This window comes from Saccostrea echinata, unplaced genomic scaffold (assembly GCF_033153115.1).
Source record: "Saccostrea echinata isolate AGI-Se365-2 ecotype Australia unplaced genomic scaffold, CSIRO_AGI_Sech_v1 ptg000009l, whole genome shotgun sequence".
Lineage (NCBI taxonomy): Eukaryota > Metazoa > Mollusca > Bivalvia > Ostreida > Ostreidae > Saccostrea > Saccostrea echinata.
Genome location: NW_026889758.1, coordinates 42,765,598 through 42,790,637, shown reverse-complemented (window position 1 = coordinate 42,790,637; position 25,040 = coordinate 42,765,598). Strand labels below are relative to the sequence as shown.

General features: G+C 32.3%; 2 protein-coding genes across 4 annotated transcripts; both read left to right on the top strand.

Moving 5' to 3' along the window:
* The first annotated feature begins 171 nt into the window (after window positions 1-171).
* LOC133183755 (uncharacterized) lies at window positions 172-2,763 on the top strand. Its single transcript, XM_061318664.1, has 2 exons — window positions 172-879; window positions 2,332-2,763. Exons 1-2 carry the CDS (start codon window positions 217-219, stop codon window positions 2,407-2,409), a joined length of 741 nt encoding a protein of 246 aa, XP_061174648.1. The 5' UTR covers window positions 172-216; the 3' UTR covers window positions 2,410-2,763.
* A 3,746-nt stretch (window positions 2,764-6,509) lies between these two features.
* LOC133182424 (tyrosine-protein kinase CSK-like) lies at window positions 6,510-24,738 on the top strand. Of its 3 annotated transcripts, none has more exons than XM_061317270.1 (12): window positions 6,510-6,626; window positions 9,928-9,995; window positions 10,500-10,619; window positions 12,113-12,213; window positions 12,659-12,884; window positions 19,815-19,983; window positions 20,372-20,474; window positions 21,036-21,197; window positions 21,702-21,801; window positions 21,983-22,078; window positions 22,381-22,467; window positions 22,645-24,738. In XM_061317270.1, exons 2-12 carry the CDS (start codon window positions 9,966-9,968, stop codon window positions 22,819-22,821), a joined length of 1,371 nt encoding a protein of 456 aa, XP_061173254.1. In that variant the 5' UTR covers window positions 6,510-6,626; window positions 9,928-9,965; the 3' UTR covers window positions 22,822-24,738. The 3 variants fall into 3 exon arrangements, with proteins under 3 accessions (XP_061173254.1, XP_061173255.1, XP_061173253.1); XM_061317271.1 differs by lacking the exon at window positions 12,659-12,884 and adding an exon at window positions 17,391-17,610 and having other exon boundaries at window positions 10,497-10,619; XM_061317269.1 differs by having other exon boundaries at window positions 10,497-10,619.
* Window positions 24,739-25,040: the final 302 nt, after the last annotated feature.

Sequence of the window (25,040 nt, the reverse complement as noted above, 5' to 3'; positions counted from 1 at the left end):
AGAATAGAGTTTAATAATATCTTTTATTACAATTTAATCCTTTACGAATACGTTCATGTTTGTATGATTTCTCGCCATTACCACCAGGCGGCGAAATAAAAATAAAAACTTCCGTTTCGAATGACGCTCTTGGCACCGTTAGGTACATCGTTGCCTTTGGCTAAGCGTTAAAAATGAGACAATGAGGGAACTACCTTGTTGGTGAAAAAAAGACTTATGATGGATGATGAGAGTCCAACACACAGTCGAGGCTTGTCACCGGAGTCTGGTATCGTTTTAGAGGGAACAGAATGTACTGTAAACTCAAACACAACAGAGAAAACTCTGGAAGAGCTTGCGGCTGTGGATTCTGCAAGAAGCAATGGGCTTTCACCTAATCAATTGTACAACTTTAACTTGGCCAATCCGGAAGAAATTACGAAAATGTTAGAAAATGTTGATTTGACAGACGAGGACACTGACGTTTTGTTACAGGAAGCGTACAATATCAATAGAAAACTTAAAGAAATATTGCGAAGGCGAGAGGAAGGCCATACTTTAGATGCTGCGGATCAAGCAATACTGAATCAAATGATCGTTGTTGTTCCAGGAGCATCTAAAGAGGGTCGCGCCTCAACAGCAAAAGCCTTAGGAGGAATGGAGTTGCAGAAAAAAGATCCTTTACCTCCGATAAAAACGGACAATGAACAAAACCCACGTGTGGCCTCTGCAATATATAGTGCAAAGTTAAACAGACGAGCGGCGCAGGTGACAGTATCTAGTCGTCCTGGTGCGAGAAAACCAGGAGGGGCAACTTCGGGGGATTTAGTTAGCAGGAAGGAAAGGACTGGGTCTGGAGTTTCCCGGACTAGTGTTCAGAAATCAGCATCTTCTACAAAGGTATCAATCTGTTTGATTTGAATGAGATTTAATTAATTAACAAATTCTGAATTAGAATGAAAATTATAAAAATCACATGATGATAATTTAGGTAAGAATAAGCTAAAATTATTCATTCTTATCAATTTATTATTAAGGTCTCGTGACTAATTCACTTATATCTTAATTAAAGTTTTAATTTTGTTGAAATATTTTACTGGGAACATAAAAGGGATTTATTCAAATAGACTTTGTCTTTGCTATTATTAAGGTTTGTAACTTGTCAACACGAACTTCATATTAGTCATCTTGAACATAACTGTTAAATTTCCTTTTGTGTTAATGGATTATAAAAAATATCAGTGTAAATACACACACATAATAAGTTTAAAAGTTAAACCAGTACCAATGCTAGAACAACAATTTAAAGCCCTCATCGGAATCCCATATAAATATTTTACAGAATGTGACATGTTTACAATAGCTTTCAACAATGAGTGCAGACCCAGTTGTTATTGATTGGCTTTATCTATATATGTAAACACGCCGTGATCAGATTAAATTTTTTTGAATGGAAACGGATTTTGAAATTTTGTTTAACTTTGATGTATACATGCATACAAGATTTTTAACAGAAATTCTCAATTACTCAAGCATGTACACATTAAAAATCTTGTATGCATGTATACCGGTACATCAAATTATTTTTTTTTTTTGTAAAAATTGTGCCTTGGGTTTTTACATTCATGTATATCAACGACAGTCTGTAATAAGAAATGTCGTTCACAGTTTTAGAAATACGAAATACAACAGTCCTATCTTAATATTTTCAGATCAATTGCTTAACAAAAACATTTTAACTATCTATCTTCTAGATGTTTCCCTGGACGTACGGAATGTCTACATGGAATCTTATTCAATTGACACTATCAAAATGTTTACGTGATTTTCGCATGTACAGTCAGTCAAAGTAAAATTTTATGGTGATTGGTTTTATGCAAAAACAGGTTTACGCCATTTAATGAAATTGGCCTTTTTTTATTGCACCGGCATTTTCTTTGGTTAAGGCGAGGTTGCATTTACAGCAAGACTGTTTCTTGTCTATGTTATGTTTGTATGAATGTATTAGTAACATATAGAAAGAGGATACAATTGCACTAAATTGTTTGACAATTTTGTGATCTGTACACATTTTACTGAAATATAGAATATGCTTCAATTCGTATGATGGGTTATATAATAGAAAAGTGTTTTTACCTTTTCAAGGATTTCGTATGTGAGATAGAAAACTACACTGTACTTCAAAAGCTTTGCGGAATAAAATGAGTTTCAGTTATTTTTACTTAAAAAAAGGAAACGTGGGATTTTTTAAGTTTTCTTCTCTACATATTTTAATAAATTAATTGTGAAAGACTATGAAATTAATAAAACGAAGTTTGATTTAAAAAGTTTCTCTCTTTATTTGAATTACAGAAAGGCGCATCAGGACTAAGACGGGAGAAAGCACCGATTCCGATAGCAGAGAGACCCGAATGGAACGACAGATATTGACAATGTTAATAAACTGATTTTTTATACATTACTTTATACATTAATTTTCACGTTATTCATTCTGTTGAATTTTAAAATCATAACTAGTGAAGTTATATATGAAATGTCTGCTTGCCAAAAATTAATGATTTAAAGACGATAATGTGGACTTTTAGCTTGTAAGAAAGAGGATACTCAAAGTATTGAAGTATGTCACAGAAAGTCTACGGAATCTATTCATGTATAGTAAGAATAGCTGAAATAATCATTAAAAAAATTAAATGAAATGATCATAGTACATCAATTCTTGTTTTTTAATTGAATAAAGGATACTTTTCTATTTGAATTTAAAAACGAATCTCTTCTAGTTAAAAAGTATACTAAGTGAGGGTATGACTGAGAACATGTGCATGTCTTGGTTTATAGGTCCATCCGTCTGCATGTTAACTTTTCACTTCATCTCCAGAAACACTGGACCAATTTCAAGCAAGCTTACCATAAAGCATCCTTGACTGAAAAGGATTCAAGTTTATTGAAATAAAATGGCCATACGTAAATTCAAGTTTGTTTAAATCATGGTCCCCAGGGTGGGGTTGGGCCACAATAGGCGATCAAAGTTTCACATGTGAATATATATATGAAAGATCTGTCAACTTCTTCTCAAGAACAGCAAAGCCATGATATGTAAACATCCAAAAGTAGTGTCGATTGAAAGTCTGTTCATTTCATGGTTCCTTGGGATAAGGTGGGGCCACGACAGGAGGTCAAAGGTTTACATAGGCATACATAGGGGAAAAATCTGCTGCTGAAGAACAGCAGGGCAAAAATGATTCAGTTGAGCGTTGTGGCCCATGGGCATCTTGTTTCTATTACTTTTTAGATGAAAAGTAATCATGTATACTTGGTACGGATACGACTGAGATAATGTACATGTCTAAGTATATAGGTCGCATTAATTGAATTCAAGTCCATACTGTGTACGAAATGTTATTTTGATATTGATCAGTATTAGTTTTCTATAGAATTAAAATAAAAACAGCAACAAAATGTCAACTTTGTCTTGTGCGTAACGTAAAATAAACAGATGGATATGTACTGGTCCTGGACTACATCGGCGTTTACGTTAAAGTGCCAGTGCAGAAAAGTCTTAAAGGAGACGGGCGAACAAGGGGTGCAAAATGCCTTTAGCTTTAAATGTATAAAAGTCATTTCAGTTTGTGACTTTAGTATTCAGAGTAAAGTTCTTATCATTTGTAAGGTATTAACTTACGACGATCAAAACTCTTCTGAGGCAAATTCTTTCGGCAAAAATCCTTCTGTGATTTAAAACGGTATTCTTGGGGTTCGAACCAAAATAATAAAAATCCTGAATCATTATGTCATATGGTCGTATGGGTTAGCGTGTTAGTCTCGAAGGAAAAATTGATTTTTCCTTCGAGACTAACACGCTAACCCATACGCAATACCGCTCATACCAAATATTTCGGCATTAAAATCATGTTTGTGATTTGACCCTTGAGTAAATAGACTTCAAATATTTCTCGGAAAGGTATGAATGTTGTGTCATAAAGTGTGATTTTAAGGTCTAGTGGGTCTTAACTCTATGTTTTTGTTAACTTAAGAATGTATATTTTTACGTATGTCGGTACTTTGAGTATAATCTTTCAAATAAAAAAAATGTAAAGACCCATTCTTATGGAAAATATGTGTTTAAATAAAAGGCATTGATTCTTTTGCCTCTCCCTTTGGTGTCTGTATGATATTTCATAAACGAATAATTTATTTAAATTTAATTTTTCACTTTCTTATTTGTCGGAAAAGAGGTATTTTACTCGCCTTGTTCGGTCATCTTCTTTCTTTATGACGTGTTCAAACAGGGTTGGCTATATATCCTATTTCGTATGCTCTTCTGCAGGTTTTGTCTGATGTTCATTTTCATCATTCCAACTTTACTAAAATAGAACTAGCTAGTGTTAGTTAAGAATCAAACATCAAACGAGAAGTTTAGAATTAAAGACAAAGATAACTGTCCAAATTCCAAGTTAAGGTTTTTCGTTTAGGTTCCAAGTTAGGGTTTTTTAAAATTCAAAAATAAAGGTTAAAAAAGAAAGGCTTTCTTTGAATGTTGTTGAATTTTATTCAAAATTTGAAAGATAGTCAATTTATTCGATATACAAAGAGTTTAAAAAAAATAGAGAGAATTTATCTCATATTGCTGAATGAAGAAAATCTCACACATGAGAATTATTAAAACTTCTAGATCTCTAGCAAATGAAAAAAAAGTTCCCTGTATTCTAATATGGTATGGAATTTCTTCAATTTGAAAACAAAATAAACTTTAATTATCAATATGTGTTTAGAGTTAGTCTAAATAGCTGGTAGTTTCCCTATGCAATATTTACATTCCACATTCATTTTCCTTATATATGGACAGCGGAAAGGGTAAAGAAGACGTTAATGCGTGCAAAGCAAACAATTAATTTTGAAAAAAAAATGAAATACAGAACAAACCGCTTGAAATTAAATCAATAGACTCGATTGCAAAGTCAACGGACTGCGTTGCAAAAAGAATGATCACAGATGCAAAACAATCAGTCGATAACTGAATTGACGCTAGATGGCGTGCCAAAAAGAACGGTCATAATCTGAATTACGCTAGATGGAATGAAAGCCTGTAAATTATGGAAATCCATATATATGTATTTAGAATAATTATATTTATAATTAAATTTTTAACAGTATACCGTTTCAGAGACGTACTTCTTATTAATACTAGTAAGTAGAATTATATACATGTACATACATTTTATAAATATAGTTTTAAAATAAAAATATATGTGATTTGATCATGAGCGCGCTTTCCTTTTTTATCTTCAAATTCATGTAACACAAAAGATAGAATATTTCCGCATTTCAGATAATCTTTGTAAGATCCAGGCTTTACAATCCCCCAAAAAGGAGCAATGTCATCTTCAAAGCTCTTAAATATTGTATCTGTAACTAGATTGACTCCATGATCAAAAATACATGTAAGTACAAGTGCCCCGAGGTTTATGAAGTATTTTCATCTATACACCCTAGGCACTAAACAATTATAACAAACTCGGAAATAGTTTTGTTTGTTTTGGGGGAGGGGGTCCAGCATTTCAACAAAATCAATAACGTATGAAAAACGTGAATTGGTGGTGGGGGGGGAGAAAGCATTGGGAAGCATGGCCGTAGGAACCCGGGGGGGGGGGGGGACTTGGGGCCGTGCCTCCACCCCCCCCCCAATAATTTTGCCGATATATAGATTACTATAGTAAACATAGATACTATATGCTTGTCCCCCCTCAATAAAAACGTCTGATGACCTTTTTTTTTTGCTTGTCAGGAAATTTTTGGTAGTGCACCCTCAACTGAAAATGTATGGCTGTGCCCCCCCCCCCCCCCGACTGAATTTGCTTCCTACGGGCCTGGAAAGGGAGGTAGGGGTGTAAATACTGTTGGTTTGGCATCGGTGATCGTTCGTTTTGCAACGAAGTCTGTTGATATTGCAGTTTAATCACAAGCTCTTACATTTTTTTTTTAAATTAAAGTGGGGGAGGGGGGTCTATCGATCCCCACTTCAGGCGCCTGTGCCTGGATAAGGAGGACCTCGGTAAAATGTAAGTGATATGTACAGACGTCAAATACAAGCAAAATTAAACTATTAAAAAGTAAAAGGAAGTTATTATTACATATACTTATAGTTTAATACGTGCGATAATATTTCAATTGATAGCTAAACTTAATAGCAAAGGAAAAGGCCAGTTGCCAGAAAATGCATTCTGGTAGAAAAACCTTAACGGTTCGTTTTTATTGGATGTTTCATAATTAGTAAGCATTCTGGTTTTCTTGTGTTCATAAAAAATTATCAACGTTTATTTTATATTATGATATCAACGATTTAATGCAAAAATCTATCTATCCTTTTAATCCCGCTCTCAGGGTCACCGCTCTTAGTACTACTCCATTGTTACTGAGTCTGTGAAAATTTAGCAGAAAGTATCTAATTCTTCTGAAAGCTTCCGTTTCAACGAAAAGGGTTCGTTATGCCTATACACCGTGTTAATGAAAGCTAAATTGAATTTTCCCGCGACTGTGGGTAAAGACGGAGTTATCTGCCCATAGATGGCGTTGTTGTCGTGAAATATTACATGGCCGACATCTACATCTCTTCCTGTTCCTCTAAACTACTACAATGAAATGTATAGAAAGTAAGTGTTTCATGTGATTTTCATCTATGTCAGTAATTCAGAAGGATAATGAAACCATCAAGAATGGTTGGAAAATTTATTAAATGTGGATATTCGGTGATATTTAAAGGCAGCTCGTAAATAAGGTATGTCAAGTAACAGGTAGAGTGCTCAGTGTATTCCAGGAAGGAAAATCAAAATTAAGTGCTAGCTTCTTGAACCCATTAAAGTAATAATTATGTTGTGGTATAGATATATTGTATTGTTGAATTTGTGATATTTCATTATTCTTTATTGTCAAACACTGATGTTACTAACTCCTAACCTAAAGGCATACAAGGACAAGCATTGGGTAGTTGGCTAATATGATTTAGTGCAGGGCAGAAAGGTTCGATCACTGGTGACCAAATAGCTCAGTGGGTAGAGCACCTGACTAGAGATTCAATGGTCCCGGGTTTGAATCCTTGTCTTGTCCTCCTTTCTTGTTACAACTGTATCAGTTGGAAATTCTTCTGTATATTTGTCAATAATATACATATCTGTAAAGTATGAGTTGTTTTCTGAATATGACCACACACACAATTGGTACATTTGTGACTCGACTTGCAGCTCAGTATTTCTAAGTTTAAATAGCTAGGTTATGAGAGGCAGAATCTGTGTAGGACTTACATTTGTTATGATCAGTTTACGTACATCAGTCAGGGATGAGACTGAAATCGGTCATTTTTAAAAATGATGGATAATCGTCATTTTTACTAACTACGTATTTTCATCATTTTTGTCAATATGACTTGCTATCGTCATATTTTCTTTTTCAAAATAATTCTTCTATCCTGGTTACATAAAAGCGAAATTTGAATTCACCGCTGCAAGAAGAGTGTTTACGTAAGTTTCATTTCATCCGCGTCACTAATTACTGCCGACCACATGCGTTAGAACATCAACATGGAAGGTGAAAGTTATTATTTTAGTGGTAAAATGTCCAATTTTGGTAGAAATTATGTGCCATTTTTACATTGCTTTTAGCCATATAAAAACATATAGTACACTGTCTGGAAGAATACGTACTTGTAGAGAAAAGTCCCAACAAAAAGTTAAAGCCATAAAAAAGTAGTGCGCCCCGTAAAACAAGCGAGATATTTCAGTGCGCCCAGACCCTCCATTTTGAAAAAAGACGAAATATCGTCATTTTCGTCTTCTTTGGTTTTTAATGCAAATAAATTGACAAATAACTCTTCCACTCTTATTTTTGCTTGGGAAATTTGTACTGTCAACATAACCAGTATTGAAGTCAACTGTATTAGAGAAATGAAGTTTGTTTACGATGTTTTTTGTCCTTTTTTCGGTTGGTGGATCTAACATTTTTCAAAGAGAGGTAACTCGGTATTCTAGAAACACTGTAAATTTTTATGACTGTTTTTCGTCATTTTCTTAAAAATGACGAGTTTTAGTCATAATAAAAATTTTATTTTATGACTAAAAATCGTCATTTTAAAAATGATGGATTTCAGTCTCACCCCTGACTGTACATGAAAGTAAATTAAGACTGTTATATTTGCAGAAGGAGAGGTTATGTTCATTAATCAACAAAGACATGCATGCAACAATTTTAAAATTCGACTTTTTATGACAATTTATTACTTTCATTGTGTTTCAAGGGTATATAGTAGGGTCAGATGATTTTGCTTTTAAGTGTTTATTGTAGGTCCTTTTCATCTAAATAATAATTGAGGAAGTGTTTACCCTGATTATATGCCTCCTTACATAAGATCACTCAAGATTAATGTCTTCATAGAACAGCATATTTTCTGATAGTGTCCAAGTAAAATATCTGAATTCTTGTATCATGCAGATTGTTTATGAGGATGACATTTTAGTTGTCTTTTGAATATCCTTTATCAATTTATGTCAGTATATTTAGCTTACATTTTCAGTTGTCAATGAGTAATTAATCAAGGATTTTTTCGGGTTGTTTGACCAAGGAAGAATTTTTCCAGAGACAGCTAGTCTTGCACTTTAGAGTGTTTTGTATTTCAGCACAAAATTACTCACAAATATGAAATGTCATATATCATCAATATTAGGTGTATTTATTTACACACATCTCATCATGTTTGATGCATTGATTAGTAATTATCATTACAAATACAAAAGGAATGCATTCATTTGATATATATTTTTTTGTAAATGTACACATATTATGCACATATCGTATTATAAAGGATTGGAGATACCAAGGCTATTGACTGGTCTTCTAATGTCATTGCTCCACCAAGGCCAATTACTACTGAGTAAATTTTCTCCCTCTGCAGGAAACATGAGAAATACTAACTGAAATTGACATTTCATAAATAAACAAATATAAGGCTAATTTGTGCTAATTACTAGATTCCATTTCTTCATATACTAATATATCAAATAAATTGGAAAAGGTTTGTTTTAGGATGTGAATTGCTTTTATTTTTGACTTTTGAGGGTACTAAGACTTTACTTGTTTTGAAATTTTATGAAGTATTCATACCATGACACAATCTTGTCTACTGTCAGTCTCACTTGCTTATCATTAAAGTCTAGTACTTTTATATAATCCAACAATCAGAAATCTGTAATAATGGATCATCCACAAAATGCATTATAGCTGTACATACTCATAAGGCTCACTGATAGTTTATGTTGCTAGCAGAGATATGGCTAGTGAAGTATGTTTTTAGGCAGAACACAGAAATTCATTGTGTACTTGTTTTTTCTTTCTTATCAACACCTATTCCATAACTTGGTACTTGGTTTAAGTGTAATATCTGAACAAGGAAGTATTTCAATGACTGTACAGTTGGGGGAGGTGAAGGGAATCTACAGTTACACCTGGTACATTCACTTCCTGTTGTTCTTCCTGGTATCTTGACCAGATCAGCAGGTTTTTTTTTTTCTTAGAAATCAAATTTCCAGAATGTGTTTTCCTCCTCCTCCTCCAAATACAAATAAATGCCACAGTGTGTTTTATGTAAGACTAAATGCATAATTGCATTGTAATTCATGTCTAGTTTTCAAGTACTAAGTCACGATGAAAAATTAAAATAGAACATGAGATGTACTGTTGTTGTATACATTGACAAAGGAAACAAAATGACTAGGAGTTTGGTAGGTTAAGTTACATCACAAGCCAAGAAATCTGTATTTCTATATATTCTTAACTGTTGTTTTTTGAGATGGGGATTTCCTGGTATATGCACCAATAGTAGATAGTATTTATTTGTTATGTAATGCACTGATAGTACACAAATGATTTAATGCTGTATAAGAAGTGTTATTTTATGTATTGTAGGTTGTGTATGGAATGTATCATAACACAGTGATTATCAGATGACAATGCCCATGGATCAGAATCATCAGGTATATTAAATGCATAGTACAGATTTTCAAAGAAATATATTAGATTTCATGAAGATGAGAGTTTCTGTTTTTCTTTTTAAGCTTTTATCAGCTGAATAAAATTTTAGGATTGAATTTCACTTTGCCTAAATGATTAGAAGAATATTGCATGTAGTCACATAGTTTCGACATGAAGAAAGTTACTGACCCTGACATGTATCAACTTTTTTCCCCAAATGTCTAGTCAAAAAACTTTCTGTGTACTAGCAGATTGATTTACTTGAAAGGATATGACACAATGCTATTTTAGCTAGGAGTCATAAAACTCTGTTTGTACAGAGTATGCGTGATTGCAGAATAAATTTTCTGAATTTTGATACATACATGGTGGAAACATGTATGAAATGTCAAGTATGTGTATATGCATTTTACTTTATTATGTTTTTATTATGGTCAAATAGACATCATAGACATCTATAAAGCTGTTAATTTTGCTGTTAACTTGTGAAAATTCTCTGTCAGCAGCATCATGAGACATGGCCAAAAGGTACTCAGGTTGTGGCAAATTATAACTTTGATGGATCTTCACCAGATGATTTACCATTTAAAAAAGGAGATGTGATAACTATTGTACAGTCCACAAGGGTAAGTGATATCTTGTTTGGTATTTTTCACAAAATGCTCTCGGTGCTTGAAAAACTACTTAGAATTTGATTAAATCCCTGTTTTAACGATATTGTAACAGAGTGAATAATTTGCAAATTAACTGTATACTGTAGATCACCAAATTTTCACGACACCTTATTTTTGCAAGAAAGTTAATGTTTATAAGCAAGAAATCTTTTTTTTTTTTTTATGAATTCCTGATATTGTTGCGTATAATCTCTAATAATGAAAATATGTGCAAGAATGAAAATTTCATGAGTAGATGGTCACGCATAATTACATGAAAATATAGTTTTCTCGAATACATTTTTAGTGATTACATTATGTAGTTGTAAGCTCACTTGAGCCGCATAATAGGTTATGGTTACTGTCAGTAGTATTTCTGTGCATTATCTGTAGTCTGACTCTTCTGAACTACCTAGATATAATGTCTTAATGTAAACTTGAGCTGATATACATGATATATATGACAGGGAGAGTGTCATAACATTTAAACTCATTTCAAACATGTAAAAAGGTTTTATGTTATTGTAAATTCATGTGTCTGGATTGTTGACTTAAGTTTAAGTGTGCCAAAATCCTTGGCTGAAAGTATTTGAATTTGTTCAAATGAGTACCAAACCCCTTTTTCAAGGGAAGATAAATAAGAAATACAGAAAATAGGATGGGGTCATTTAAAAATCTTCCCAAGAACCACAGGGCTAAAAAGAGATAAAAATTATATGAAAGCTTCCCAATTTTAAGTGGGAAAATAAAAGAAATCTTTTTTTTTTTTTTGAAGAACAATACATTGTATTCCTAGTACATGTATTATGCAAGCATGCTCTTGTAATGTAGATACAAGCATGTTCAAATCATCATCCCATGGACTAGGGTGGGTTAGGATGGGACCAAAACAGATGGTCAAAGTAGGTAGGAAAACTCTTTGATCTTTTTTTCAAAGAACAATAGGGTCACAATTAAGCATATTAATATTAAAATCTTTCCATTTAGAAATTTATCTTTCCATTTAGTTTGAAACCATTGTTCAAATCAGACTTTGGACTTGGATATGGCCACAGTAGAAGTTTTATCAAGGAATATACATGTATATTATAAATGAAGCACTTTAAAGAAAATGCAGGAAAAGAATGGTGACTTGGTTGAGCCTTGTGGCCTATAGGCCTTAAGTTTTACCTGATATTACTGTGTATTGTTTCACTGAAGTACACAGTCTTTTTTGAACAAGTATTTGTATCTAAACTGAGCAGTATCTGTTCACAATGGTTAACAAGTATTCAACAAGGCAGTTGATAAATATTTATACTTTTCCCAGCAGTTATTTGATGCAAATAGATAGGATCATTATAAATGATTTCTTACAAATTTTAAAATACTTAAACAAAATCTACAGAAGCATACAGTGTATTGATAATAAAATGTATCAAAGGAGTTGTATTCTATTAGTAAGGTTTATTTTTTCCTTTTTTCAGGATCCCAATTGGTATAAAGGAAGAAATGATAATGGCAAAGAAGGAATGGTGCCTGCCACGTATGTACAGAAAAGGAAAGAAGTTCACTTACAAGCAATGCCGTAAGTATTCTGCCTATTTGTCTGTAAGTGTATGTAGCTGTAGAAATGACAGTTCAGTGAATGTAAAAAAGATCCCATGCCTGGATAAGTCAATGATGTCAATAATGATGTCAATAAATTTCTTAAGTATTTCAGAAAGGGTAATTTCCCAAAAAGCTGGATAAAAGATAGTGAAATAATATGTTTTTTGAAAGTTGCCATATAATATAATCAAACAGGATAAAGTCAGGTTTTCAGATACCCAAAGGTCTGCAGATAAGACAAAAATAACCCTATTTATTTAAGTGAAAGAAATTTGTACAATGAAAAAGTAAAAGAATAATAATAATGTATGATTAGAAAATTAAATAATTTTGAAATAATGAATAATCTGTTTAAAAAATTTTGGAATTGAAAATTACGATGTCTCCATTGCCTGAGAATCCTTTTGCTGCTGTTTTTTCAGTTGGTATCATGGTAAAATCTCCCGCGAGGAGGCAGAGGCTTTGTTAAATAATTTCCGTGAGGAGGGGGACTTCCTTATTAGGGACAGTGTCCATTTTCATGGAGATTATACACTGTCCATTTACTTTGAGGGTCTGGTGGACCATTATAGAATTATTGCTAAGAACAACAAATTAGAAGTGGATGGTGGTGACTGTTTATTTGATAACTTAATACAACTTGTGGAGGTATTGTAACACTGGTTAAAGAAGACACAGTAGAGGGGGAGAAACAAATGGGTGACTTTACAGTTTGTTTCTTGTGTGCATTTATGGGGCAATTTTTATCAATGTTAAAGGAAGCTTTAAGGTATTGATATCTGTTATGTCATTGTGATAAGATAAAAAGTTCAGCACAGGTTTTAGTGGAATTTCTTACATGTTCAAGGTTAGGATTTTGCTACTTCATGCAGATATCTGCTGAAGGAAATAGAAATCTAGCCAAAAAAACAAACAAACAAAACAAAACAAAAAACAAAAACAAATAAACAATCCCAAAGATATATACAAAAACAAATTTACATGCACAAGATGATGTGTATTTTAGAAGCAAAGAAAATTATGTATTGTACATATATAATGTACATATCCTCTATTTATAAAGAATTACCTAACATGGGTAATGGTCTTAATGGTGTATTCTGTATTGGGTTGGGCAAATCTAAGTCTGCATGTTACATGTAGTTAGGTGTAGACATGACTGTGTGTCCTCTACTAATTTTTATCAGGGTGAATTGATAATGAATAGGTTGCAATTTATGATGCTGCTGAGCCAACATTCCTCTTTTATATGGGATGTTCTGAAATATCAATATTATCTAAGGCACAGAAAGAAAACTGTTTACCTGGTACCTGGAAATCATGTCACTCCATCATTTTCATAAGGTCTAACAAGTTTTGAAATAATAAACTAGGTTTATCTTTCATATAACATTTAAGTAGAATCATTGATAAAACTTAATTATTAAGAGGAGCACAAGAAATGAGACCACTAAATTAACATCCATTGACCTATCATTTAATGACATTAAATTTACTAGACTTTGACCAGTGCGTGCACGGGTTGACATTGTTATGAATGCATCCATGTGCATATCGGACATTTACCAAGGGTATCCTAAGTAGGAAAGTAGGAACTTGAAAGTACTTCTTGCTGCAATAATGAAGCCTTTTCCTGGGGTTGGGGGGGGGGGGGTTACAACTCTTTTTGGATCATACAATATCATTTCCATTTTTTAATTGTAATCATACAATGTAATCAGAAACATTTTAAAATAAATGTTTTTGATGTAATTATTCAAAGCATATTTTTTTTTTCAAAATATTTAGTAAAGTGTGAGTTTACCAAACTTTAAAGTTTACCGACCTTGACCGATTTTATTTTGGGACAGCCAATGAGAATTTGGGAGCGGATCTTGAACTGGGCTAGGGGGGCGTAGTCCCCCCCCCCCCACACACACACACTTTTTTTTGCAAAGATAGACATAGTATAGGTTTTGAAAATTGGGACTTACCTTTTTTCGTTGGTTTAGCCCCTCCACTTTCATTTAGCCACCCCTCTTTCAATTTGCTTCCGACGCCTATGCAAATGATTGATATTTTAGCAGCATTGATAGAATGAACTGTACGGGCCGCAAGGGCTGACTTCAGACTACCTATTAAGCGTAGTTACCACGACAACCTTTACATATTTAGAAGAACAGGCTGTCCCTTCTATATAACGTCAGGGTCAGAGGTCATGTATTTACATAACAAAGCTATAAGCCTACAATAATGCTATTAATTTCACTACACTCTCGTAAGAAATATAATGTGAATTTTTTTTGCATGGAATCAAATATTTCTTTGCCCTTAGCTTATGTTTCATATTTACCGCGTTATAAATCTCAGCATTGAAGGTAATAGTAAACATGGCGAACAAATTCAAGTTGCAATCATTTAGACACATTTCAAATTGAAAATATCGGTTATATTGATGTTATTTGATTATTTCGATTTATTTCAAAGTTAAGAAATGAAAATAATGTTATTGTAATTTTTGGCGGAAAAAGAATGCCTACTTCACTAAAATGTGATTCTAGCTGGAGTTGTAACCCCCCCTTCCCCTCAAAAAAGCATAAAAGAAAGGAAGGATAAAATAAAATCGGGTAGTTACATTAATATTGCTCCTACGATCATGAGGTTTTTGCCTCCGTTGAGATGGCCAGAGACGTAAATAACATATAATAAATGTGTCTCCGAGATGGCGAATGATTACCCACGTGGCCACAAAATCACATTTGCATGGATAAACTCAGAAACAATAATACAAATACGTGTAAATTTTCATTGGAAATTTGCTATATATTCTGTTCATATATATTTATGATTTCTTATTAGACAAATTATAAAATAACAAATATATATCTACTTAATACTTTTGTCTTCTCTAATTTGAACACCGTGATTTAGCGTGAATGTAATGCGCACGCGCAAGATTGTAAAATCCAAAAAATCCAGATGATTTCCGGAATTTTTTGAGGAATTTTCGTTGATAATTAATTAGCGAAGCTTAATTGAGAAAAAATAAAAACAAATTGGTAATCTTCAAGTACCAATAATGTTTAAAATATATAAAACAATAGACAGTACTCTTCCGATTTATCGGTATTAAAGGCCAAAAATTCGAGTCTATTATTTTAATATAGTAGTATAGATATGGAAGAAGATGGCATTGACATGTGTACCTATTAAGACAGCTGGTACATATCAGATTTAGGCTCATCAATAGATCATATATTTAAATGTGATGTAAACAAATTCTTTCCTGTTCGCAGTGACATGAGTACTTTTAAAATTTACCTCATACAAACTCAGGAAATTATTAACATTTTACACCACAGTAATGATATATATGGATGAGATTGAAATAGGAAATAGATCATATAAGAAATAGGAAATGATCGGGCATCAAGATTTTTATTAGGATCAATTTGTATGTTTGTAGATAAAGATCAGTATAACAGGGTATGGTAATTATTACATAGGAATTTGTAGTCCTTGGGTGGGTATTAAAGTATATGCCTTCAAGACATAGCAATGTGTAAGAACCTGTCTGATAGTATGTGTGGAGTTGTCTGTATTAACCCTTACTGATGACTCAGTCTAGATCACTTGTGTGACTTGGCTTTCAGTATGTTTATTAACTGTCTTTTGTAACAGTATGTCACATGCTTTTATAGTTTAGTGTAGTGTACAATGTTGTACAAAGTCACTGTTGTCATTTCCGTAAAATTTCATTAATATCTTAGTTGTTTGATTGAAGCACCAACTGAAGAATCTTTTGCCCCAAAGCCTCAGGAATAAAAACATTTTATAAATTATACGTATAGATTCTATTATATACTGTAATTTGAAGTTATCCCCTCCATCAAAATAGATACAAGTCAGATACATACCTTTCTGGACCAGGACTCAGGTGGATTGCTATGCTTATGATCCAGGTGAAAATGAGACAATTGTTTAGTTATTTTAGAAATCAGAGGGTAAAGTTTGAATAAAATACATAAATAATACCTTAAGTTTTTCTTTGTGATCTTATGTATTGCTCTGATCATCCATTATATGTAATTCATATATCAAGGAGGTAGTGACTAATAAAAAGAAACTCTATGAGAGCTAATTGTTAAAATCTGATGAAAGTTTGCTAAATACAATAATTTAGATTTTGCAAAATGAAATGCAGAATTAGATTTAGGTTTACAGAAAAAACTCAGTTATAGTGAAGTCCTAGGGACATGTGAATAAACTTCACTCATAATGTCTGTGATTCTTTATATCCATATAATAAATTTGTTAAAATATATGTAGCAAATTTGCGATACATGTTTTCCTTTTAGTATGACTTCTGATTTTTTTTTGTATTTATAAGTATTAAATACAAAACATCTAAGAGAACTAACAATTTCTGAATTAAATTTCAAACATAAAAAACCCTAAAAAAAAAAGTCATTTGATTTCAATACTTAAATTTGTAATCTTAAAAATTAGTGATAACAGATGTAAACATGTATTTCATTATTTTTAACTTCTACAAGAAGATTTTTAACTTCTACAAGACACAAAATCAATTTGTTACATCTGTAAGGAGCTAGGTTCAGTTTGTGCTTAAAATGTCCCTGTATTTATTGACCAACATGCTATGTTCCATTTCAAACATCAAGATAAAGTAGAGACTTGGTGCTTTCATTTCCTATTAAAAGTTTCCTCTGAAAGTCCAGGTTTTGGAAAGCAGGCTCTGTGAAATTGCTTGTTAGGAGAGTTTGTAATCCTTAAAATTGGGTAAGATGTTATACACTGTACTTTTTATATCTTTTCAAAGAGAGTTGCAACTTTTTAGGACCTCTAATTTTTTTTATTGCCCCCCCCCATTTAATATCATGCATCTGTGGTCATAAAAGTATACTTCATATATTATATGGGGATTTTAGTTTAATTATCTTGTGTGTACTATAATACAAACAAATTTGAATGTAGACACCCTTAAAAATTTATGTCATTCATGAAACTGTTCATCACCATCCACTAACCACTGAGTCACCATTAATGTAAAGTACATTAATCAGTGTTGTAACTGTTTTCAATGGTGTTTGTGTGAATCTGCATTTTGTATCTTTATTGCATGTTGCATGACACTGCATAAATTTCTTATTGTAGATGGTACCATGGGAAAATAGAAAGGAAGAAGGCTGAAGAATTGCTCAAACCTTATGAAGATGGACTTTTTCTTATACGAGAAAGTGTAAACTACCCAGGAGACTATACATTGAGTGTGTGTCACCAGAATAAAGTGGAACATTATCGGATTATTTATCATAAAAACCAGATGACTATTGATGAAGAAACTTATTTTGATAACCTTAGTCAGCTAGTAGAGGTATTTCTCTTCTTGTTTATGTAAGATGCATCAAATTTTTATATACCCTGCTTTTAATATGAGGTACATGTATTATGTTGGCAACCTGGTGGGTGGGTGTGCATATGTCTCCTTGGTTTCAAAAAGAAAAACTTACTCTTAAATTGTTTGTATTAACTTGAAGTAGGAAAATAATTTTAGGTAGACTCCTATTGTTTTTTAGGACATGAGTCAGAGGTTGAGGTCACCTTGACGTGTATAGAAAATTATTTTCAGATATTAAGCTCTGGTTCTGAGCCATAAAACTTATACAAGCTCACTTTTGATCTCAGCCTTGCTTTTACGAAAGGAATCTATAGTGGAAAAGTGAGACTGACCTCAAAGGTGAGCTCATCTAAGTTTTATGGCCCTGGAGCCTGGACTTGGTATATATTTGAGGGTCAGAAGCTTATGGTTAAGGTCATCTTTGAATTGAAGATTTTTTAGTAACCCCGCGAAGCATTAATCATCATAAAAACTAATATTTATGAATTTTGCCAATATAACTATTCAAGCAATTTCTTATTTCCATTACATGCATCTGTCATTTCCAGATAGTAGGATAATGCACAGACAAAACATGATTTTTCCTGATCTGATTTATTTATACAAATTTTTGTTCTATTGCTCAAATTTTCTCTAGAAAAATTTATTCAGCATGTCCAAAACTAGGGAAAATGCTTTTATATTCTTATTTTTTTTCTTTTAAGTTAATTCTTCATTCTTATAAAAATTTGATTTTTAAGCTATTTTTGTGACTTTTGTGAAAAACTTTATACAATGGATATATATTTAATCATTCTCTAGGTATCAGTATCTCATGCTTTAAGTTTTGATGTATGGCAACATTATGATATTTCATGAACTTCTAAATGCCTAGCACTGGGTATTTTTGCCATGTTATTATTGCATTTGTTGCTTTATGTCCATGTGCTTTACTTTTTAATGATGTAGCAAGCATTTACACCTGAAGGAATTTCAGATACATTTGTGGCCTGGAATTTTTCAGTGGCCAAGAACACTTGTTCCAGCAATGAGCTGGGGGGTTATTATTATTTTCTGATTTCCTGAGAAGCTGTAACATCTGGTACATCTTTTAATTGTTATACTGAACTTGATACAAACAGTGCTTCAAGGAGACTGTAAACTCAAGCTTAATGTTGCCTCAGGTCATAAGGAGTGCAAAGCTAGTATATTGAAACATTAAAACATGGAAATACTTTCCAAAGAAATTTAATTAAATGTCTGTGACAAGAAAAAGTATGAAAGGCATTTTTTAAGTTCATGCATGCAAGTGCAATTCACTTAGGCACTCAAGAGTCACTGATTGGTTCACATACACTGTGTATATAATTTAGCTCTTACAAACTGCCCAGTAAGTGCATCATCTTTTTGCATGCTTTGTAGTTGATGTGCTTGATTGAATTCAATGCATACTGACAAATTCTTCTGCAGCAAAATTACTACTGACGTGTAAATAAATCAAACAATTCAATGAAAAAAAAACCCAGTATGAGCATTAAGTGAAAGACAGATCAATGGTTATCGTATTTCTGCATATGTTGTTTTCAGTATTTTAATTGGCATTGAATGTTTAGGAAATCCCAGAAAAAAAAAATCTTTAAATCTGAGAATAAGAAAACTCCAGGTCATTCTAAAAAATGTGCTGAACAATTCCATTTTGCCTACAGAAAAATAATCTTGCACAACATATTTGAGTGTTTTTTGTTGTGATAAAGATGATAAATAAATGGATCTGTTCACAGCTGTAAGCTGTCTACTTGTTACATCTAAATCTTATTATGGGTCCTATGTTTCTCTTCCTCTACTGACTATTTGTATTTCTTACATTAAGAAGGAATTCTGACTTTCTTGGTCATTGCAGCATGTTTTATCAGTTTAAGGACAAGATTTTTCATTCGAATTTTTTTTTAAATGCCAGTGAATATGAATCTATAGTTTTCATTCAGTTTTCTTTGAGAACATCTGAAGAATGTATGTTTTCTTGCATTTTTTGAAATTCAGCAAATAATATATAAAGCCTTGAGGGAAGGGGAGAATTAAACTGGTAAAATTAGTCAGAGGGAAGTATATTGAATATTATGAAAATATTTGCCTTTGATTTTTTTTTATTTTTTGGTGTGTTCAAAAAATTTAATTTCATTTCCTTCCTTTGTATTCAATAGCACTATGAGAAGGATGCAGATGGATTATGTACAAAATTAAAACGTGCACTGCCAAAGAAAGGAGACAGCTTTGGAGCTGTGAGGATTCAGGACTTTGAAGCTGGGGGCTGGGTTATTCAGAAGAAGGATCTGCAGGAAATTGAATTAATTGGCAGAGGAGAATTTGGAGGTGATAAAAAGTTGTTGAACAAATTAGCTGCTGGAAAATACTGATCTGATAAGAATTAGGAAACAATGTTTAGAGAATTCAGAGAACTGTAGTTGGAAGAGTCAGTTAGTAATTAAGTGACCCTGTGTTAAATGAACACACATTGTTTTATTTTAAGTCATATTATTTATTTATGGATATGTGGTATTCATTAGGAACCAAATGCACAGCTACAAATCGAAACCAATCTTGTAAGCATTGCAGATATTAAATGTTCATTTATGTGTAGTTGACTATGCAAGAAACACATTTTAGTTGATGCAAACACAGGTTAAAATTTTATCATTGTTTTCTCACGTAGCAGAAAAACGAATGAAATTTAAATTAAAAAACATATCTTCTTTGGCAGATGTATACAAAGGTCTGTACAAAAATCAATTTGTTGCTGTCAAACAGTTGAAAGACCAGGACCGTGCAGCCCAGGCTTTTCTTAAGGAGGCATCTGTTATGACGTGAGTCAGCAATGTTTTTAGTCTGGCTACATTGTATGATTTAAAGTTGGTTCCAGGTGCATGAAAGTTTCAGTTGGAGAGAGAGAAAAATGTTTTTCACAAATCTTGTGTTAGTATAATTTTGTAAATTTTATTTAAATGAATTAACAGTCCTAAATGTTGTTGGTCATGTTCAAAAGGTGTCATGATCTTAAGCCTTAAGAAATCAAAGCCACCCCCCCCCCTCCCAAAAAAAATAAAATAAAATAATAAAGCAATGGGTTATGAAATTTTATTTTCAAACTACATGTATAACAGTGCATTGTTAGTAACTTGTGAGTGAGTTTTATTTTTTTTATGATATTTCAAGATGAGTTCTTTAAGGGAGGGTGGGGGGGGGGGTAAAAATGGGGAGAAGTGGATATTTTTTATTAAGTGTAAAGACAAATTTATGCAAAGATAATTTTGAGATTCCCAAACTTTTTGATACTTTTGAAAAACCATTTTAAGAAATAATTGAATTTTTGCGCACCATTAGCAATTGAAAAATCATCCACTGTTAATATATTTATTACTTTGCAGATCATTACGCCATCCAAACCTTGTACAATTAATTGGTGTAGTCACTGGTGACCAGGTGATTCGACTAGTAACAGAATATATGGGAAAAGGAAATCTTGTCGAATACTTGAGGTCAAGAGGTCGTAGTGTCATACAAAAGAAAGACCAGATCGACTTTGCAACGTAAGTACATGCAATTAGAAATAATGTTGTTCTAGTAATTTGTAGTATTTCAATAATTGAATTTCAGTATTTCCTTGTTTTATAGAATCATCTCATTATATACAAGCAACTATGCTTATTAAACACAGAGCCCATGATAGTGGCAGACTGCTTTAGTGGCACACACACACGTTTGTTTTGATTAATTGATCATGAAGGTTTAAAACTATTGCATGTGTATTGGCAATATACCAGCTATTTGTTTCAACAAAAATTCTACTAATAGCTGGTTAAACTGAGTACTACCAGCATTTTAACATTTATATTTCTTAATAATACATTTTCATTTCTATTTGCTTAAAAAATAAGGCAATCAAAAATGAAATGTATATAGAGGATGACTGAATTTTACTTGTACATGTATCAGTTTTATCACAAATAACTGGTAGGTACTGGAAAACCTTTTAAATATCAGGAGTGTGCTGATTTTGTGAGAGATAACAAATCAGAAATGTACCTTTTTAGAGATACATGTTCTGCCATGGAATACCTAGAGAGTAAAAACTTAGTTCATCGAGATTTAGCAGCAAGAAACATACTCATTAATGAGAACAATACTGCCAAGGTAAGTACTGTGTGTACATTACTAATTGACTTCATCGCAGTATCAGTTCAGATTGAGAATAAAGTTTATGCACTGTTTGGTACCATTCTTTGTAACCTGAAAGGTTGGTGATTTATAAACATGATTGTCATTGAAAGGTTGATAATTATTTGATGTGGTGATCAGATTATGTTTCTTACAGGTTTCAGACTTTGGCCTTGCCAAATATGGAGATTATAGTACAGAGGGAGGCAAATTCCCCATCAAGTGGACAGCACCTGAAGCTCTCAAAAACAATGTAGGTTATCGGTATCCTTAGAAACAGTTCATATTTCAGACTGAGGAAATAAATGTACTCTGTTAAAAAATATGTTTCAATCAATGTTAAAATAATCTTTAGTTACTGGTATCTTATATTGCATTTAGTTTACTCAAGCGTATTGATTCATTGAAGTACCAGTAGCAAACTAGAAAAATTAATATGCTTTATTATTTCAAAAATATGTTTTTGTGTAGGTTAATTATTTTTCTCTATTTGATATTTGATTTGATGTTACATTGATGTATTTCCTGTTATTTATTTTGTTGTCTTTTCATTAGAAATTTAGTAATAAATCTGACATGTGGAGCTATGGCATACTACTGTGGGAGCTGTATTCATTTGGAAGGGTCCCATATCCCAGAATTGTAGGTAGTTTTTGGTATCTTTGATGACATTAAGACAGTTGATATTTTGCAAGTTTTCGGTGGGAGGGAAGATACTACCATAACATATATTTGGTTTGAGACCATGCCTTTACTTATTGATAACATTTTTTTTTAATGATTTTCATAATTTTTGATTGCTTATGTTTGCTTTTGTAGCCCCTTGCTGATGTTGTGATGCATGTAGAGAGAGGATACAGAATGGAGGCACCAGAGGGATGCCCCAAACAGATTTACAACTTGATGCTTCGAGCCTGGAATTTAAATCCTGCAGAACGCCCCACCTTCAAAGAGGCCTTACAAGAGTTACAGAACTTGAGATCAACAACTGTCTAGTGAATTTGATGTGTATAGTATAAACAGTTAGAGATGTTCCTGCATAGATTTGGTTTTAAGTGCTAAATTCTCAAAAAGAAAGGATGGCAGTTCTCCAGTGTAGGTATTTTTTGATTTGGCATAATGAAAAGTTCTGAACAGCTGTTGATTATTATTTTTGTTTTACAATAGTTCCAAATTACTGTTCACTGCAGAAATTTTTATTTAAATGTTACAGTATGATAACATATTCTAGTTCAGATTGATTTCTTTTAAAGCTCTTCCAAGGGATCCTTTAAAATCTCTATCTTTTGATGATTTACGTTTATTGTATATGTTCAATGATAGTTCATGTATATTTGAGAAATGTTGGTGTGTAATGGTTCAAATTTTGAGATCATATATTAAAGTTTTGAAGTTGATCTTCAATTCCATAAATATCATAAATATTTTGATATCCTTTTTTTTTTATATGCCAGTCTTAGTTCCTTTTGATTGTTCATCGAGGCTTGGAGTTGCAGTACTAATGCTTGTATTGTTATAGTCAAGTAGCTCCAACCTTTTAATTCCATCCTCTTTATGTCAAATATTTTAGTGAAATGTTTGAGATGTGAGATGCTAGGAAGTCTTTGAATAATTTAGGCTGTAGGGTCGCATACAAGGTATAGGTTAAAAATAACAGAGCCTTGTGGTGATCCTGTAGAAGCACTTGCTTAAAAGTTGAAAAATCTTAAACCTTTTCAATGTGATTTTTAATCAGATTATCTACAGACCTACAATGAAATTCCACCCCATTTACAGTTATGTGATAAAAGAAAGAATTGTAACCTTACTTTCCTTTTTATACAGCTTGCATGTACCTTCATGAGTTTTTAGAGAAGAAAAATTTATGAAAGTTAACCACTGTTAAGAAGTATTTCATATCCTTTTTTTTTTAAAGGAGGTAGAAAACGGAAAATAAAATCTCTGTCAATCTATTCAAATGGTAAAATTACAAAAGAAAATAGTTTGAAAGGAATGTTTGTTTACTATGCATATATAACATACAGTAACACGTTTAACATTTGATAAAATGAAGTTTGTAATTAATTTAATGTTCATAATAATCTTAAACCCTTATAACATTTGAGGGATAAGTACTTAACACCTCAAAATTGAAAGTTCTTTCCTGTATTATTTTCAACATTTTCAATTGCTTATTGTAAAGGGGGGTTTTCCTAGTAAAAATTTTCAAATTGTGTTCAAGGCTTGTCTCAATATCTTCGTCTCCTGATGAGTTCCTTTATTGGTCATTGTGTTGCCAGAAATTCATTTTGCAATTGTTTCACAAGGACATGTAAATTATGCTCAAGAATATTTCCTCATGAGCTATGCAGAAAGTGCTAGCTGTTTGTTTGATTAATTGATTGATTTTATTCTTTGTTTCTCAGAATGAATTTTTGATGTGAAAGTGTAAATAAATGATTCAAATCAGCATTTGATGAACAATATCCCCAGTAAATAGAGATTACTAACATTCTATAATAAATTTTTGATATAGTGACTGTTTACACTATGGCTATTATTTTTCCTTGAAACAGCATTTAGTGCTTGAGCACTAAGATTTATATGCATGACTATCAAATTGATTATATGTCATTAAGTTCAGCAACATGTTTAAATGATGGATATGAGTTTGAAAATTAATGTCCCTATTTTGAAAGTTTGTGCTATAAATCAGTATTTATTTACTCTGGTGTTATTTAATGATGTATACAAGTCAGTATCTTTAGAGGCATATTTTTCACTTTGACATTTTTGCTTTCACCTTTGTTTAGTTTAACTCATTTAAAAAAATTCATCAGTTACTCATTTTGTAAGGTCATAATCTAGCAACATGCATGCACTCCATGGATGTCATACATGTAGATGTATGAATAAAATGATGAGGCTACACAACTTGTTCAGATGCTGTTGATCATTTTAGCACATAAAAATGTCTGGTTTATTTGTTACAAAGTGCAACACTGTTATTTGTCACGTCGGTTTGAGTCCACATAAGGAGAACTGAAAATGATGTGCATTGTAAATGATTTTGTTGTACCCTATTCCATTAAATAAATTTGGATCATGATGGTTTTGCAGTTCAGGACAAGATTTAGGAAGGACCCATGCAGCTTATGACCATTCATTTAAAATGAATTTGAAAAAAAGTTTTTTTTTTAAGTCTATGAATAAGATTGTAAAATGATGTAACAAAC

What these genes read in the sequence shown, in the direction of transcription:
- LOC133183755 (XM_061318664.1), top strand. Translation starts at nt 217, where the DNA reads ATGATGGATGATGAGAGTCCAACACACAGTCGAGGCTTGTCACCGGAG. An exon ending in AATCAGCATCTTCTACAAAG is followed by an intron (nt 880 to 2,331) that starts GTATCAATCTGT and finishes TTTGAATTACAG; the next exon opens with AAAGGCGCATCAGGACTAAG.
- LOC133182424 (XM_061317269.1), top strand. Translation starts at nt 9,966, where the DNA reads ATGACAATGCCCATGGATCAGAATCATCAG. An exon ending in ACTTAATACAACTTGTGGAG is followed by an intron (nt 12,885 to 19,814) that starts GTATTGTAACAC and finishes TGTATTCAATAG; the next exon opens with CACTATGAGAAGGATGCAGA. An exon ending in GGGTCCCATATCCCAGAATT is followed by an intron (nt 22,468 to 22,644) that starts GTAGGTAGTTTT and finishes TTGCTTTTGTAG; the next exon opens with CCCCTTGCTGATGTTGTGAT.